At 42.6% G+C, this 19,240-nt stretch overlaps 1 protein-coding gene across 2 annotated transcripts in view; it reads right to left on the minus strand.

Annotated features, from left to right (window-relative positions):
- The window catches only part of LOC120537890 (casein kinase I), a 169,115-nt gene that overhangs the window by 57,922 nt on the left and 91,953 nt on the right, over positions 1 to 19,240 (minus strand). For both annotated transcript variants that reach the window (XM_039767147.1, XM_039767148.1), the window contains exon 3: positions 17,189 to 17,258. In XM_039767147.1, coding sequence (XP_039623081.1) covers positions 17,189 to 17,258 — 70 coding nt within the window. The remainder of the gene's footprint in view (positions 1 to 17,188; positions 17,259 to 19,240) is intronic.

A 19,240-nucleotide genomic window follows, 5' to 3' on the forward strand; every position in this document is an offset into this window, starting at 1 on the left:
GGCGTCTAGTTTGTAAAGTTTACACCACGTCACAAGCAACGCAGCGCAGTGCAGCCAGTCTTGCATTGGTCTGAATAATTCATGTCTGGCATAAAAGGTTTATGATCACATTTATTTGTGTGTGAATCACAAGACAGCATGGTCTGCTAATACACTGTGAGAAGCCATTAAAGCAGTTACTGCCATCAGTGATGTCTCATATTGATTGATTTTTACATTCTGAGGCCTAAACCGAAGATGTTCTTTCTTATTTTTAGACACACGTCAATCTGACCATCGTGTGTCACGGAGAGGCACTTTTCTTCTTGGAATTGGCTCAGTTGTTTTTCTCCCATGAGAGGAAACTAACGATTTACATAAGAGTACCACCAGGTTGTGACACACGTTCTCAGCTGAGCACCAACCTGACGCTTAGTCTGCTTCGACACCACTGAAGATGGCAATGACATGACACTTCTTCAGAATGCTAAGTAATGCTTTAAAAAGACTAACAAATAAGTCAGCAAGCCACCTGCTTCCTTCACCAATTATAAGCTGCCATTCAAAGGTGGTTGTAACGGTTTGCCCACACTTGAGAACGTACATAGTGGTTCAGCCTTCTTAAAATTCCATGGCTAAATAAATCTGCTTTAGGAGGTTAAAAGACTGGCTAAAAGGCAGCAAACATTTGACATGACCTGCTTGTGAATGAACAGGATGCCCTGCAGTGTTGGCTCGGTGGCCCATCATATTGTAGCACCCAGGTGGGTGCTAAGATTTACACCATCTAAAGACTGTGATGTTTACTTTATTGTGGGGAGCACACCAAGCCTTGACCTGGCACATACACACACACTCACACAGACACTGATAAGCAGATCAATGAATTCATCAATAACAAAGGTAATAAAGAGTATAATAAGCAAATATTGAAGAGAAAAAAGAATTAAACAAAAACCCTCCCCAATACCCCATCAGCGATAATTCTTTACATACACCGACCGACCGAATGAGACAACAAACACTACTCAGCATAACAATTAACTCTCACAATAAAGTCCAACACAGTCCGCTATAGCAATGGTGTGTGTCGTGAACAGCCCACTGAGTTAAATGTAAAGTTTTGTCCTACCAGGTTCCAGTTAGAAAATTAGAGCAATCTCGACTAGAACAGGCCATTCAGCCCAACAAAGCTTGCCAGTCCTATCTGCTTATTTCTTCCAAAAAAACATCAAGCTGAGTTTTGAAAGTCCCTAAAGTCTGACTGTCTACCACACTACTTGGTCACTTATTCCAAGTGTCTATTGTTCTTTGTGTTAAGAAAAACTTCCTAATGTCCACTGCACTAATTGCCATCATAATTTTTAACACTTCACTCATTTCACCTCTTGATCTTCTTTTGCTTAAACTGTAAAGGCTCAGCTCTTTTAATCTTTCCTCATAACTCATCCCCTGTAGCCTCGCAGTCAGCCCAGTCGCTCTTCTCTGGACCGTTTCTTGTGCTGCTATGTCTTTATGTAGAATAAAACTTCACCCAGGACTCCAGATGAGGCCTCACCAGTGTGTTATAAAGCTTGAGCAGAACCTCCTGTGACTTGTACACCACACATCAAGGCGCTATATAACCTGACATTCTGGTTGCCTTCTTAATGGCTTCTGAACACTATATTGCAGTCGATAGCTTAGAGTCCATGAGTCCACTACGACTCCTAAATCCTTCTCGTAAGGTGGACTCTCAATATTCTGATCATCCATTCTGTATTCAAACCTTACATTTTTACCTCCTATGTGTAATTCTTTACATTTACTGACATTAAATTTCATCTGCCACAAATCTGCCCAAGCCTGTCTGCTGTCCAAGTCCTTCTGTGATGATATAACGGACTCCAACTTATCTGCTAATCCACCTATCTTGGTATCATCTGCAAATTTAACCAGCTTGTTATTTATATTCCTTTCTAAATCATTTACTTATATTAAAAACAGCAGCGGCCCCGCACTGCCCCCTGCTGGTCAACACTCAACATCACCAATTCTGATGAGGTTCCTTGCACCATCACCCTCTGCTTCCTGTGTCTGAGCCTAAAAACATCACCCTGAACTCGCACTTCTTTTAGTTTGATGCCCAACCTCTCATGTGGCACCTTGTCAAATGCTGTCTGTTGTGACATGAAAATCTGGCATGACTGGGAGTGCCTCCCACACAGAGACGCATCCAACCAAGATGAAATGCCATGGATAATCAGACACAGGACAGCACATGCATTCAGACCAAACTGTAGTCCAAGGCAGTAGTTGTTGGAATCCAATGGAGTGAACAGGCGAGTGAGTAAGTGGGCCAGTCAATGGTATCAATTCCTTCATCCTTTCACCACATGAGGCCGGGCATTGTCATGCACCAGGACCACCCAAGGACCCACTGCACCAACATTGGGTCTGAAAATGGGTCCAAGGATTTCATCCTGACACCTAATGGCAGTTAAGGTGTAATTGTCTAGCCTGTAGAGGTCTGTGTGTCCCTCCATGGAAATGTCTCCCCACACTGACCATCACAGACCCACCACCAAATTGCTCATGCTGAACAATGTGACAGGCAGCATAACGTTCTCCACAGCTTCTCCAGACCCTTTCACATCTGTCACATGTGAAAAGCACAGGGCACCAGTGATGGACCTGCCAATTCTGGTATTCTGTGGCAAATCCCAATCAAGCTCCACGGTGCCCACTAGAGGACGTCAGGCCCTCTGGCCACCCTCATGAAGTCTGTTTCTGATTGTTTGGTCAAAGACATTCACCCCAGTGGCCTGTCTGCCGGAGGTCATTTCGTAGGCTCTAGCAGTGCTCATTCTGTTCCTCTTTGCCCAAAGAAGCAGATACTGGTGGGTCCTGCTGATGGGTTAAGGACCTTCTTCGAGGGGTCCTGTCCAGCTCTCCTAGAGGAACTGCCTGCCTGTCTCCTGGAATCTCCTCCATGCCCTTGAGACTGTGCTGGGAGACACAGCAAACTGTCTGGCAATGGCACATATTGATGTGTCATCCTGGAGAAGTTGGACTACCTGTGCCACCAAACTCTGTAGGGTCCGGGTATCACTTCATGCTACCAGTAGTGACACTGACCGCAGCTAAATGCAAAATCAGTGACAAAACAGATGAGGAGGGAAAAATGTCAGTGGCCTCCCTCCATCTGTTAAACCATTCATTCCCGTTTTGGGGGTCGTCTCGTCGTTGCCCCCTCTAGTGCACCAAAGCCCCTCTCTCTGCTCCTTAACTGAGCAGATCAATAGCCCACAAGTGTCACTGACTTGATGCTAGACTCATTAAAAAGGGATTCTTTCATTTTTTTTTGAGCAGTATAGAAAGGACTGTTGGGTCAACAAGTGATTTGTGTGTCACGCTTTCCCACCCTGGAACCAAATTCTTACAGAGCAGCCAGTTCTTTTTAACAAAATGTGACTCATTAAGATGGCTGTCCCATTCAAAAGTGAAGCAGCAATACTTGGTGTATCTGAGCTCCATTCCTAGCAGCAGTGCCACTACTCAGATGTTTCAGGTACATCACATGTACCCTGTATGTATCATAATACAACATTTAATTATATACAGTAATCCCTCGCTATATCGCGCATAGACTTTCGCGGCTTCACTCTATCGCGATTTTTTTCTCATACACGCTTACGTCACTACGCATGCGCTTTCTGAGAATTTTTATCTAAGCCCTACGATGGCTCCTAAACGTGCTGCTTTTTCTAAGCCTTCTGACAATAAAACTAAGCGCCGGAGGAAGATGCTTACTATCCAGGAGAAGGTGAAACTCTTGTATATGATTAAAGATGGCAATACCCTACAAAAGCCTCCTCACACATATGAAAAGACAGCGCCAGCAACTGCCTATCAAGATGTTCTTCAGCCGCGCACCCAGACACCCACTGCCTACTCCTGGTACTCCTTCAGCGGAAGAAGACAACGACGCACCTGCTGAAGATACTGCACCACCTCTGAAGACTCTCCTACTGAGGTCGTGCCTTCATAGATTAGTGTTTGTGTGCAATTAAATGTACAGTACAATAATCTACTATAGAAAAGCGTTCGGGATTATTCCTTCCGTCCCATGAGTGCAAAGCGTAGTGGTATTCCGCTTATTACACACTTACTACTTGCGGCTTGAGGTCCGAAGCGACGCGATGTGAGCACAGTTCTGGTGCTCCCATCGTTCCCTTGCTTTTGTGCGCGATGCGCTGGAAAAATAGAAAAAATTATGTCTCTGGAAATAATTAATGTTGATGGAGTACAAACGCCTTACCGCGTAGTAAATATCAGGGGAGATGGTGCTTGCTTATTCTCATCTATAGCTTATTTAGTGCATGAAACTCCGTCTTTAGCGGTACAGATATGGGCTGACATTGTACGACTTTGGACAGGCACTCGAGGGGATGTTATGAATGGGCACTTTGATGTTCTCATTCTCTACACTTACATGCCTGATGTACACATGGAGCGCACAAAAATTGAGGATAAAAGTCGGTCGCCTAGTAATATGATATTTGTAACGTCTAATATGTCTTATTTTCTCTTATTTTGTCTAATATATTGAGTAATACGAGTGTAATGATGACTAAAGGGTGTTGTTTCATGTCTAGAGGGCTCTAATAATGTTAAAAAACGTATTTAGAAGGTCATAAACAGGTTTTCTATACTCTAACTGCGAAAATATTTGATTTATAAATAAAGAATCCTACTTCGCGAAAATTCATTTATCGCGGCAGAGTCTGGAACGGATTAACCGCGATAAACGAGGGTTCACTGTAGCACATATACATCTCAAAGTGCTTTACAAGATGTCAAAGAGTTAAACGTGATAAAAATCCCAAAAATAGTGTGGCACTGGTGTGGTGGTAGGGCTGCTGCGGTGCAGTAAGGAGACCAGGGTTCACGTCTTGGGTCCCACCCTGCCTGGAGTCTGCATGTTCTCCCCGTGTCAGTGTGGGATTCCTTCAACTGTCCAAAGACGTGCAGGTTAGTGAATCAGCAACAATAAAATTGCCCTACTGCGTAGCTGGTGTGTGTGTTCACCCTGGGATGGACTGGCACCCACCCTGTCTAGTGTTTGTTCCTGAATTGTACCCTATGCTAGCTGGAATGGGCTCTAGCCTATTTGGTCTGGTTTAAGTGGGTAAAAAAATTACATGACATGACTGCAAAAATAAACTGGTACAATAAAATGATATGTGATAGGAAAATTTAAAACATGATTTTTGTGATCGGTTGCTCCAAGTCCATCAGATACGCACAAAAGTATTCAGGAAGTGAATTCTTCGTTCTCCAGTGTAATCTTGATTATTATCCATTGCTGATTCTCTTCTTTTCTCTGTGGTATCTCATTGTACATCATTTGGTTCTGCTGCTGCACCTGGGCTTTGGAAGGAGATACTTAGGACCCCTTAAAGCCAAGAGACATGACACTACGTCAAAGTTAAGCACACAGTGTGGAGGGTGCACACTTGACTTAAACCACCCATATTTTAAATTATGTACCCACCACAGTTTTTTTTTCCTCTCCCAGACTGCCACCAGACCATATCTTCAATTATTGTCATTTCAGTTCTTTTTTAGTTGTGGTAATTATACTTCAAAGACCCCTGATATTCTATATGGTGGTTCACAAGGCTCTATCCTTGTATGCTGCTCTTTTCGATCTACATGCCTCCGTTAGGTCAGATTATCTCAGCCATAACGTGAGCTACCACAGCTATGCTGATGACACACAGCTGTATTTATCAATAGCGCCTGATGACCCCGACTCTGCTGATTCACTGACCCCCCAATGTCTTACATGTGTTGCTAAATTTTCTTAAACTAAATAAAGAGAAAACAGAAATTTTAGTGATTGGCAATAATGGATGTAATGAGGCTATTAGAAATAAACTTGATGCATTAGGATTAAAAGTCAAGACGGAGGTAACGAATTTAGGGGTAACCATTGACTGTGACCTGAATTTTAAATCACATGTTAATCAGATTACCAGGACAGCATTTTTTCACTTAAGAAATATAACAAAAGCTTGACCTCTTATAACACTGCAAGATGCTGAGAAATGAGTTCACAGTTTTGTTTTCAGTCGACTAGATTACTGTAACGCACACCTCTCAGGATCATCCAAAAAATACATCAATCGATTACGAGCAGGCCCAGATGATGTTGGGGGTCCATACAGACACTACTGAGTCACATTAAGAGTGGCCCTGATGAAATTCACACAAGTTGGGTCAGCCTGTCATTTCAATGTTTGACTTTGATTTTTGGTGTGATGTTGAATTTTGGTGGTTTTGGTTTCCATTGACCGTTGTCACATTATTTTATTCTCAATGAATTACACAGGATTGCTTAGTAAATAAATTTCATCCATCCATCCATCCTGTTCCTCTTATCCGGGGTCGGGTCGCGGGGGCAGCAGCTTAAGCAGAGAGGCCCAGACTTCCCTCTCCCCAGCCACTGCTTCCAGCTCTTCCGGGAGAATCCCAAGGCGTTTCCAGGCCAGCCGGGAGACATAGTCCCTCCAGCGTGTCCTGGGTCTTCCCCGGGGCCTCCTCCTGGTTGGACGTGCCCAGAACACCTCACCAGGGAGGCGTCCAGGAGGCATCCTGATCAGATGCCCGAGCCACCTCATCTGACTCCTCTCGATGTGGAGGAGCAGCGGCTCTACTCTGAGCCCCTCCCGGATGACTGAGCTTCTCACCCTATCTTTAAGAAATTTCCACTTGACTATTTTGTTCATCGAGATCTGATGTGTGTCTTAAGTGCTCCCATAATTTTTTAGACGGTGGCAATGACTGGAAAGCAGGAGAAAGAGCTGGAGGTGGCAGAGATTTAAAGATGTTAAGATTTACATCGGGTGTGAGGAGGACAGACAGGATTAGAAATGAAGACATTAGAGAGGGTCAGCTCAGGTTGGACATTTTGGAGACAAAGTGAGAGAGTTGAGATTGCGTTGGTTTGGACATGCAGAAGAGAGATGCATGCTGGGTATATAGGGATGCTAAGGATACAGCTGCCAGGGAAGAGGAGAAGAGGAAGGCCAAAGAGAAGGTTTATGGATGTGATGAGAGAGGACATGCAGGTGGTGGGTGTGACAGAACAAGATGATGAGGACAAAGATGTGGGAGAAGATGACCCATTGTGACAACCCCTAACAGGAGCAGCCGAAAGGAGAAGATGATGAAGTACAAATGGCAAGAAGGAAAAACATGAAATTAAACTAGACCAAGGGCTATGAGACAGAAAACCAGGGTTGACACGTGGCAATGCATAATGGCATACAGCTGTGTTAATTACACGTCAGAGCACTTCTTACTCCCAGGATCTCATTAGTACAGTCGTGCCATCTCATTTGCTCCACGTCTGGCTTATAACTGTCTGCCCTTTGACAAAGTACATCAAAAGAGCTCAGTGAACACACGTGTACATCGAGGGGTGGGGGGCTCACAAACTGCTCCTCTTGTGGTCGACATTTCTTTTGTAAATAGTCACATTGGATGGAAGCACATTTTCACAGATTTCCTTTGTCTAAATAGATCTCTGTGACCCTCCAACTACCACCTGTTAGAGTCTGCTGGTCTGAATCACATTCTTTATTCTAAAGCATGCTGTGACGACACTTGTAATAAAATGCACTGTGTAAAAACTAAATTAACAAATACAGATTAGAAGACTGTAAGCCACTTTATGGCACAAAGTTTACAGGCTTTGGTATTAGAAGAATAAGCACATTTTATTCAAATTATTTAAGGACAGGTACGGAAGAAACTGCCAACTGTGAACGCCATCCTATTTGGCTATGGTAAAGCTAACCAGTTCTCCGCTTGCACTCTTTTTAATGGCTGCTCACTTATACTTGTAAGGGCCTGAGCATTTTCACTTGTTTTGGTGAATGTTGACTCGATTAAGTTGATCCCATTTGTAAGTCACTTTAGATGAAAACGTTTGCTAAATGACTAAATATGCAGTGTCTACAGAAAGTATTCAGATGGCTTCACTTTTTCACATTTTACTATGCAGCACCCAGGTGTTAAAATCACTGACATTCAATTGGTTTTAACCTCATCAAGTAACACTCAATACCACAGAATAACACATTGAAAAACAGGGTTTTAGAAATTTCAGCAAATTTATCAAAAATAAAAAACTGGACTATCACATGAACACAAGTATTCAGACACACTGATTTGGCTCAGGTGCTCTCCATTTGATTGATCATCATTGAGACGTTTGAAGTTCAACTGCATTTAATTCAATTAGAACATTAGAACACTCAGGACGAGAACAGGCCATTCAGCCCAACAAAGCTCGCCAGTCCTGTCCACGTATTTCTCCTAAAAAAACATCAAGTCGAGTTTTAAAAGTCCCTAACGTCTTACTGTCTACCACACTACTTGGTCGCTTATTCCAAGTGTCTGTCGTTCTTTGTGTAAAGAAAAACTTCCGAATGTCTGTGTGAAATTTCCCCTTCACAAGTTTCCAACTGTGTCCCCGTGTTCTTGATGAACTCATTTTAAAGTTACCGTCTCAATCCACTGGACTAATTCACTTGATAATTTTAAACACTTCAGTCAGGTCTCCTCTTCACTGTAAAGGCTCAGCTCTTTTAATCTTTCCTCATAATTCAACCCCTGTAGCCCCCTATAATCAGCCTAGTTGCTCTTCTCTGGAGCTTTTCTTGTGCTGTTATGTCCTTTTTGTAGTCCTGGAGACCTAAACTGCACACAGGACTCCAGATGAGGCCTCACCAGTGTGTTATAAAGCTTGAGCAGAACCTCCTGTGACTTGTACTCCACACATCAAGGCGCTATATAACCTGACATTCTGTTAGCCTTCATGATGGCTTCTGAACAATGACTGACTATGACTCCTGGACTCTCGATTTTCAGACCCCTCATTGTGTATTCAAACCTCACATTTTCACTTCCTATGTGTGATACTTTACATTTACTGACATTAAATTTCATCTGCCCAAGCCTGTCTGCTATCCAAGTCCTTCTGTGATGATATAACGGATTCCAAATTATCTGCTAATCCACCTATCTTGGTATAATCTGCAAATTCAACTAGCTTGTTACTTATATTCCTATCTAAATCATTTATAGATACAGTAGAGTCTGCTGGCCCGTTTGTCGGATAACCGAAAACGTTGGATAATGGGAGGTGTTAAGAAAAAGCCTATTAAACGTCAAAATATATTATAATTTTACACATTATGAACCTAATAATCATGTTTTACAACAAAACATCACAATAAATTAACTGAAACTTAGTTACAGAATTGTCTGAAGTTAAATACAGTATGTACTGTACTTAAAAAGTTCAGTCCTGTGATGATTTAAAGACATTTTTGATCGTAGTCTGCTTTCCTGACGAGTGCCGTTTCTTTGCTGCCAAGTCTCACCATCTTTCAGCCTCATTTTGTTCATTCCTGTAGCTTCTTCTTGTTGCTCAATGTAATTAATTGCAGTTTCTAGAGCCTGAACTCCGTCGCTTATATAGTCAATATCCGTATGAGCGTATACTGTTTACTACAGCATCGTGACCACGTGTGTGTGTGTTGTAACGTGCGAGTCCCCGTCTTGTACCCCAAAACACAAAGCTGACTCTCAGTACTTTAGCGACACCAGCTTTATTCAGCTTGAAACAGGAACAGCGTGGTTATTTATTGTAGCGGGATCTGCCATTCTCCTATACACAGACACAGCAGTCAGGCAGGGTCGGGGCCAAGTAACACTGAGCCCTGCACATTTGTAATGTTCCTGTACTACCCAGCAATGGCAGGCGCTTACAGCATGTCCGCAATCTTTTTGGATTCGCTTTTACGGTGAACTGCTACAGTGCTCATAATTGGCGATTCCATAGTGCGGAATGTTAGAATTCCAAACTATGTTAAACCAGCAGTTAATGTTAAGTGCCTTGCAGGGGCCAAGATTTCTGGCATAAAGGCCGCATTGGACCGTGTTGCCGACGATGAAGTATCTACCTTATTGCTGCATGTCGGCACTAATGATATTTATTTACAGCAATCTGAGGTATTAAAGCGAACTTCATCTCTATGCACCAAAGCTAAAACAAAATGTCGGAATTTAATTGTATCTGGTCCCTTACCAAGATTGTATAGAGGGATGTGATTTATAGCAGATTGCATTCCTTTCACTGCTGGCTAGAAACCTGGTGTGCAAATAAAAGCATAGCATTTGTGAACAATTGGGATGATTTTTGGGAAAGGCCTGGATTTTTCAGAAGAGATGGTCTTCATCCTAACTGGAGGGATCTTATGTATTATCCCAAAATATGGCAGCAAAACTGCCTGGTTGACTGATTAGAGCACCATCCAGGCCGCAGTCATGTGATCTTAAATCACAGGCTGTTCTTTATCCCACCTGTTATTTTCCTGAAGCTGTTACCCATAATCCCTGTTGTGGGGCATCCAGTAAATTTAGTCTTGAAACAAACCATAAATTAATTGATAACCAAAAAAAAGGTGTATAATTAGACCAAGGGATAAAACCAGACACTCCACCAGGGGCATCTGTAATAGAAATTTAATTCAAATTAAAACAAAAATATATCAGCAGTTCAGAAAGAACCATGCAGTTTTAAATGCTGTTTATTGAACATTCGCTCTCTTGGCACTAAAGCTGTTTTGGTAAATGATATATATTAAGTACAAAATCTGATCTGTGTCTTCTTACTGAAACCTGGCTTAGTAAATGTGACACTGTTCCCTAGCTGAGGCGTCACCAGATGGATACTCGTTCCTTCATAAGTCTAGAGATTCTGGTCGAGGAGGAGGCCTTGGAATAATTCATTGTAACAAAATGCAAATCACTCCTAAAAATTTAGGCAACTTTACATCCTTTGAGGCATTCATTTTAAATATTAAAACAGATTCCAACACAATTATAGTGCTAGTCTACAGACCACCAGGGCCATATTCATTGTTCATGACTGAATTTAGCAACCTTCTGTCTGATTTGGCTATAAATTATGATCACGTAGTTCTGAGGGGGATATTAATGTACACATTGATGTGGAAACTGACACTTTTAGCAAATGTTTTACTTATTTGTTAAATTCAGTAGGATTTTGTCAGATTGTCAAAGGTCCAACTCATAATCATAACCATACATTAGATTTAATTATAACTTACAAAGTTGAAATTCAAAATTTAAATATTACTCCATTAAATGTAGTTATTTCCGATCACTTCTTAATTACGTTTGATTTAGTTCTGCCCATGCCAGCACTCGCAGATTAAAACAAAGACAGTGCGACATCTAGATTGTAATTCTGCTTCAAAATTTATAGATACCTTGAGTAAGTCGAGTGTAATTGTGGAAAACCATTTAGATCAGTTAACATCAAATGTAAACGTGGAAAACAATTTAGATCAGCTAACATCACATTATAATGTGACCTTGAGAGATGCTCTGGACACAGTGGCTCCCCTAAAAACAAAAGTAATCAAAGCACATAGAAACTCTCCCTGGTTTAATGAAAACACTCGAGCTCTTAAATTAGAGTGTCGAAAACTGGAGCGCAGATGGAGAACAACAAAGCTACATGTCTTTCAAATTGCATGGACAGAGAGTGTTAATAAATATAAAAAGGCCCTCTTTAAAGCTCGCTCAGAATACTATTCTACATTAATAGATAGCAATAATAAAAATCCTAGGGTACTTTTTAGAGCAGTGGCTAAATTAACAAATGGGAATTCAGATCAACAGTGCAAAATACCAACAGATATTAGCAGTACAGACTTTATGAACTTCTTCAATGAGAAAATTAAAAATATAAGATCCCAGATCTCAGCATCACAGTACAAACCAAATACTAGCTTAGCAGACCCTGCTCACATTGCATTCAGCACTTTAATAATTTTAATCCTGTAACTGAGCAGGAAGTCTTAACTTTAATTCTAAAATGAAGCCCACTACTTGTTCCCTAGATCCAGTGCCAACAAAACTAGTAAAAAGTGCAATGGATGTTCTTGCAGCACCTATTCTAAACATTATCAATAGTTCATTATTGCATGGCACAGTACCTGATGCACTAAAAGTGTCAGTCATTAAACCTTTACTTAAAAAGTCAGACCTAGACCCACACATACTAAATAACTATAGGCCTATTTCAAATTTACCATTTCTCTCTAAAATACTAGAGAAAGTAGTCGCCAGTCAGCTTCAGTCACACCTTAGCATTACAATTTATTTGAGAAATTCCAGTCTGGCTTTCGACTGGTCATAGTACAGAAACGGCACTAACACGGGTTGTAAATGACATTCTGATATCCTCTGATGAAGGAAATTCCACTGTAATTATGTTGTTGGACTTAAGTGCAGCATTTGACACCATTGACCATTCTATTTTACTGCACAGGCTAGAAAACGATGTTGGGCTTACAGGCCCGTGCTCGCTTGGTTCAGTTCTTATTTATCAAATCGATTCCAGTATGTACAGAAATGTGCTGACAGTACTCCATCATTATACACAGAAGTTCAATATGGTGTCCGCAGGGCTCAGTACTGGGACCTTTACTGTTTTCACTTTACATGCTTCCACTGGGATCTCTCATTAGGAAACATAATGTTAATTTTCACTCGTATGCAGATGACACCCAGTTATACCTTTCATTTAAATCAAATGAAGTTTCTCCGATGTTGTCTTTAATTAGTTGTGTTAGTGAATTAAAGGAATGGATGAATGAGAACTACTTGTCTTTAAATACAGATAAAACAGAGATGTTAATTGTTGGAGGGAATGACGCTGATCACAGCAATATTTTGTCGTCATTTAACTCAGTTGGAATCCCAATTAATTTTACTGAATCAGCCCGCAATCTAGGAGTTATCTTTGACTCTAGCATGTCATTTAAAGCATATTACAAAGTCGTCCAAAACATGTTTTTCCATCTTAAAAATATTAGGAAATTAAGGCGCTTTCTAAATAAACAGGATTGTGAGAAATTAATTCATGCATTTATCTCTAGTAGGATTGACTACTGCAATGCGGTGTTCACTGGCTGTTCAAACTGTTCTCTATACAGCCTCCAGTTAATCCAAAATGCGCTGCAAGAATTATTACAAGAACAAGAAAATATGAACACATAACCCCAGTTCTTAAATCTTTACACTGGCTCCCAGTTAAATTTAGGGCAGATTTCAAAATCCTCCTTTTAACATATAAAGCATTAAATGGCCAAGGTCCGCTTACTTGTCTGAACTTATCATGACTTACAAACCTGAGCACATTAAGATCTCAAGATGCCGGTCTGCTTAGGATTCCAAGGATTAATAAAATAACAGTGGGAGGTCGAGCTTTTAGTTACAGGGCCCCTAAACTGTGGAATGGTCTTCCTGCTTCCATAAGAGATGCCCCTCGGTCTCAGCCTTTAAATCCCGGCTGAAGACTCACTACTTCAGTTTAGCATATCCTGACTAGAGCTGCTGATTAACTGTACATACTGCATCTCTGTTGTTAGTAATTAGCACTATAACATAAGTAACATGATAATTATATTTGAATACTAACCCTCACCTATTCTGTTTCTTTCTCGGTACCCAAATGTGGCCATTGGTGCCACGCCCACCTGCCAAGTTGTTTGCCTGCCTATGGTAAAGTCATCCCTGATGGAGGATCACAGGAATCATGGGAAAGAGGGTCCTTTCATCGAGCAATGTTTCAGCCGTGGCATGGCCAAATGGAGATGCAGCTAGATGGATGAGGTCTCCAGGACTCTAAAAATATCCAAACCTAATTATGTCATATCATCTACTGTTAAACCGTAATTCTAAAATTTTTATTATGCTGTCTTAAGGAATTGTTCTGTTGTGTATATTGTATTGTATTGACCCCTACTTTTGACACCTACTGCACGCCCAACCTACCTGGAAAGGGGTCTCTCTTTGAACTGCCTTTCCGAGGTTTCTTCCATTTTCCCTACAAGGTTTTATTGGGAGTTTTTCCTTGTCTTCTCAGAGAGTCAAGGCTGGGGGCTGTCAAAGGCAGGGCCTGTTAAAGCCCATTGCGGCACTTCCTGTGTGATTTTGGGCTATACAAAAATAAACTGTATTGTATTGTATTGTATTGTTTGGAGCCCGTGGTTGCTTCGGGATGCTGTTCCGCGTGTCGTCCTGTTGGGTGGAATCCCAAAAGAGTTTAGAAACTCGCTCACACCAGCCATGATTCTTTTCAAAGGTAAAGTGCAGGTTAATTTGTTTTATGTATTTCTACTTTATATTTTGCATTAATCATTTTCATATGAATAGTTTTGGGTTGTGGAATGAATCATCTGAGTTTCCATTATTTCTTAAGGGGAAATTCGCATTGATATACTGTACGAGTGCTTTGGACTGCGAACATGTTTTCGGAACTAATTATGCTCGCAAACCGAGGTTCCACTGTAATTAGCTGCGGCAGAGCCGGGAGAAACAAAAAATAGACTACGCTCACGCTCGCAACTTGCAGTTCTTGTTGCCGACTGATGCTTTTTGCGTGGACGCCGGATAATAATGGAATGTTGGATGTTGAAGGTAGGATAAGCGAGACTCTACTGTGTGTGTATATACACACACACACACAGTACTAGCTGTGTAAGCCCATGCTGCAAAAAGGCCGGGGTCCTAAAAACTGTTGAAATTGTCAGAAAAAAAACTGAAATATGGAGATGTTAGGTAAATCAAAGGAACTACTCTGGGCGTCTCTCTGCTAGGAGGTTTCGTTTTGCCAGCGTCCTGCTCACACTGTGTGCATTAGCGGCTAAGCATGCGTCTCTTTCTTCCGAGGTTTCATTTTGCCGATGTGCTTGCCTTGCTTGTGTATTAGTGGCTAAGCAAGTTTCTGTTTCCTCGGAGGCAGAGCCCTTACCCCAACTCATCCTCTCACTTCCGGGCCCAACAGACAGACAAACACACTTCCACGTGTAGACGTTTATATATAAGATATTGTTAAGGGAAGGCACACACTCGTCAATAGACGGTCCTCCAGTTAAAAGGACGTCAAAGGATGTGCCTGCAGAATTGTGTTGAGGTACAGATCTGGGAAAGGCAGTAGCATTGAAGGTTCCCAAGAGCACAGTGGCCCCCACAAGAAGTTTAGAATAACCACCACACGGCTCCTAGAGCTTGCTGTCCTGACAAACTGAGCAACTGGGGGAAAGACCTTGGTAATAGAGGTGACCAAAAACCCAGTGGTCACTCTGACTAAGCTACAAGGAACCTGTATAGTGATGGGAGAAACTTCCAGAAAGACCACCATCACTGCAACATTCCACCAGTCTGGGCTTTATGGCAGAGTGGCCAGACAGACATGGAGTCTGGAAGAAGGAACCTCAAAGACTCTGAGACTGTACCAGACAAGATTCTATAATCTGATGAAATCAAGATCAACATCATGTCTGGTGGAAACCAGGCACCACTCACTACCAGTACTGTAACAGTCCAACGGTGAAGTATGGAGGCAGCAGAATCAGGGACTGTGAGACTAGTCAGAATTGAGGGAAAGCTGAATTTACCAAAGTACAGAGAGGTCCATAATGAAATTCTGCACCTCAGACTGGGCCAAAGGTCTAATGACCCAAAGTACAAAAAGCAAACACAACCCAGGAGTGATTTAGGGACAACTCTAGGAATGTCCTTCAGTGGCCCAGCCAGAGGCCACACTTGAACACAACAGATCATCACTGAAGAGAATTGAAAAGGGCTGTTGTTCACTGAAGGTCTCCATTCAACAGTGTCATGGCTTGGAGGATCTGCGGAGAATGGCCGACAATCCATAAAAGCTTGTCATGTCATAGCCATGATACCTTCCAGCTGATATTACTGCCAAAGGAGCTGCACCGGACTTGTGTCAATAAGATATTTCAGGTTTTTATTTTTAATACTGTCACACACATGTATATGGGAGGCGGCTAAAAGGCTCAAAAGGCCATAATTCCTTGCAAAACCAGGAGATGGCAGAGTGCACTAATCCTTGCTCTTTTCCATTAGCAGACTGATCATGGGAAATTCCGCTCGGTTCCGGACCCGAGGACGTCACTTCTGGTTCCTGTCTGATGATATTTCCCATTTGCCTTCTATATAAGCACCATGTTTGCCTATTGCCATTGTTCTTTGATATGGACTGATCTGTATCATTTGAACCACAATTTTGCTACACCTTTGGCAGCCAATTGCAAGTATACGGGCGGCTGCTCCCAAACCTCTTTCAGTGTTGTGTGGTTCACTTAATGTGGCGTAGTCGGCAGGATGAACAACTCCATGAAAAAGCAGGAGCTGGACCTGAAAAAGAAATCCAATCCTTCAGGGCCCAGGTGGCAAAGTACCGAACCCGATGGGTATGGGATGTGGGGCGAGGGCATCAGGCGCAGGCTCCATCCCAGGGGTCAGTCTATAATACAGTACACAGGTTAGAGTAGGAAGGAGGCTTACAGAATACGGCCATGCTGGGTGGGGGAAGTCCTGGAGACTAGTTATTGGATCTTGGAGGTGGAGTTTGACCCCCCCGACCCCAAAGGCCAAGGAATTTGGAAAAGGTGGGAGTGCTCTGGGCCAGCAGGCGAGTACAGTATCCTTATGGAAATCTGGACCAGAGTGGTCAACTCATTCTCAGGAGTTTGACCTATGGGTGAGATTTGGGTGTTGGCAAAGGCCAAAGGGAGATAATGCACAGCAGGTGGTGGAACACATCGCCCGTTTTTTTTTTTTTTCTGGTGAACACCTCGCCCAGCTGGCCTGGGGACAATCAATAAAAAACGTGATCGACCTTATCGAGGTCTTTGAAAAGACCAAGGATTAGAGCACTCTGCCATCCCCTGGTTTTGGCAAGGAATTACCGCCTTTGAGCCTTTTAGCTGCCTACCATGCATATGTGTGTGACAATACATTTGCTTTGTCGTTCTTGGGTATTAGGTGTTGCTTAATGAGCGAAAAAAAAAAGAATCAAAATGATTTGAGAAGAAGGCTGCAACGCATCAAAAATGTGAAAAAAGTGAAGGAGCCTGAACACTTTCTGAATCCTCCATATGTGACCCAACAAGAACAACCCATCGCTTTCTTAAGTGTATTGTGATTCATATACTTGCAATGACAATAAACAAATACGGGATACAGAATGAGTGATGTACATCCACGGATATGGAAGAACGTTCACTTCAGAGATCATTCTGCTTACCTGTGTTTCCCAGCTGTTTGTAAAACCTGTACTCCAGATGCAGCTGTGGGGCCCTCGATTTTATTGGTTCCTGTAAAAGAGACAACGACAGAGAGTCAGGTTAACCTTTCACACCCTACAATACAATTCCATTGTAAAATGAGTCACCCTAACTTCTCAGAAGTTCTTTCATCCACTGCAGGAGTCTGTGCTTCTTAATCATGCATTTAAATTCCAATTTATACCTTCTAGTGCAATGAAGTATTTGCTGCTTTTCTTGCAGTTCATACAGATGTGGACACATTTGTTGGTCCCTTCCAGCTCATTGAAAAAGTTCCATGCCCCCTGGAAAGTGATGACACAAAAAGCCCTGCATGCCTTTGAAAGGTCGCCGAGTAAAGCAAAGCAAGTGTGACAAGAGATCAAGTGTTGCTTATTCTACAGGGAGATTCACTCAAAAGGGGGCCCTGAATATTCTGTCGGAGCTCCCATTAGGATGAAGCAATCTGAACCCAAAATATTCGCTCTCTACCTTGACGTTTGTGTAATCGATTGCATTGCATGCGATGCTGGAAGTTGGTTCCGTTTTCTGCCAGACACATTTCGACGCGGCACTCCATGCTCTTGAACTTATCGGCATGCGTCTCGGTGGGGAATAGCAGCAACTTCATGTTGGAGCCTTCCACAGTGCAAGGCTCGTTCCAAAAGATGTTTCCTCCGTGCAGACCCCAAAGAAAGAAGTCTGGTGGTGTCAAAACTGGTGACCGTGGTGGTCAAAGCCCCTCTGAAATGACCCTGTTGCCGAAGGAGGTCTCCATTTCTGCCATGCACTCCTTGCCGATGTGGGACACGTTTCTCCATCTTGCTGCAAGTCACCTTCCGTTAATTCACGATCATCCAGTTGATTCTGAATTGGTGAGACAAAACTTTCACATCATGAAGATGCGCTGCTCAATACTGTACACCACCATCCTGACTGAGTGAAGGGGTATGGGCAGTAGGTACACAGAAGTTGCAAACAGAGGTTAAACGTTGTGACGGCTGTCCGGGGCGTACCTCATCGTTCCGACACAGGGGCATCCTGCCCTGTTCGAAGCTCCATATACTGAGGGGCACATTGCATGTTGTTTCGTTCAGATTGCTTTGTCCTAGCGAGAGTTATTACAGAATATTCAGGGCCTCCTTTGAGTGAATCTCCCTGCACACACTTGTTGAAGATCGTAAATAATTGGATTTGAGGGATTTTCCAAACTAGCTATTTTCTTGAATTCTTATCACACGTGTCTCCAATCAGGCAATTTAAATGGAGAAAGATCGTCACCCTGCTGTTTGGTATCATCGAGAGTTGTCTGAGGAGATCTGAAAGAAAATGACTGACATGCTTGTTAAAGGGCAAAGGCTAGAAGGACCATCACCAAGCAGCTTGATGTTCCTGAGACAAAAGTTGCAAATATTAAGAAGTGGACCCCAGAGCGGGCAGAAGGATAGTGAGAATGGGAGACAAAAAGCTAAGGACAACTTCTAAAGGGATACAAGTCGACCTCCAAGGTCAAGGCCCATCAGTGTCTGAGCACACAATCCCTCGCCTTTTTAGTGACAGTGGGCTCAACAAAGGACGACTCCACTGTGGAAGCCAGACTGGAATTTGCTAAAGAAGCCACAAGAGAATGTCCTTTAGACAGATGAGACAAAACTGGAGCTTTTTGACAAATCACAGCTCTTATGTCCACAGACATATAAATGAAGCTTTCAAAGTAAAGAACACCAAAAGTACCGTGAGACATGGAGGAGTCTCAGTGATGTTCTGAGGCCGATTTGCTGTGTCTGGCTACGGGTTGCCTCGAGTCTGTGCAGGGGAACAATGACATGTCAAGACTACTGGGACATTATGGAGCCAAACATCCTGCCCAGTGTCAGTGGCAGGTCACGGACCCTCCAAAAACAGACAACTAAAAGTACCTTAGAACAGCTGAGAAGAAAACATTGGACTGTTGTGAAGTGGCCTTCTAGGAGCCCTGATTTGAATCCCATCAAACATCAACAGAATGACCTGAACCATGCAGTCTGGAGAAG

This window comes from Polypterus senegalus, chromosome 10 (genome assembly GCF_016835505.1).
Source record: "Polypterus senegalus isolate Bchr_013 chromosome 10, ASM1683550v1, whole genome shotgun sequence".
NCBI classification, from domain to species: Eukaryota; Metazoa; Chordata; class Cladistia; order Polypteriformes; family Polypteridae; genus Polypterus; species Polypterus senegalus.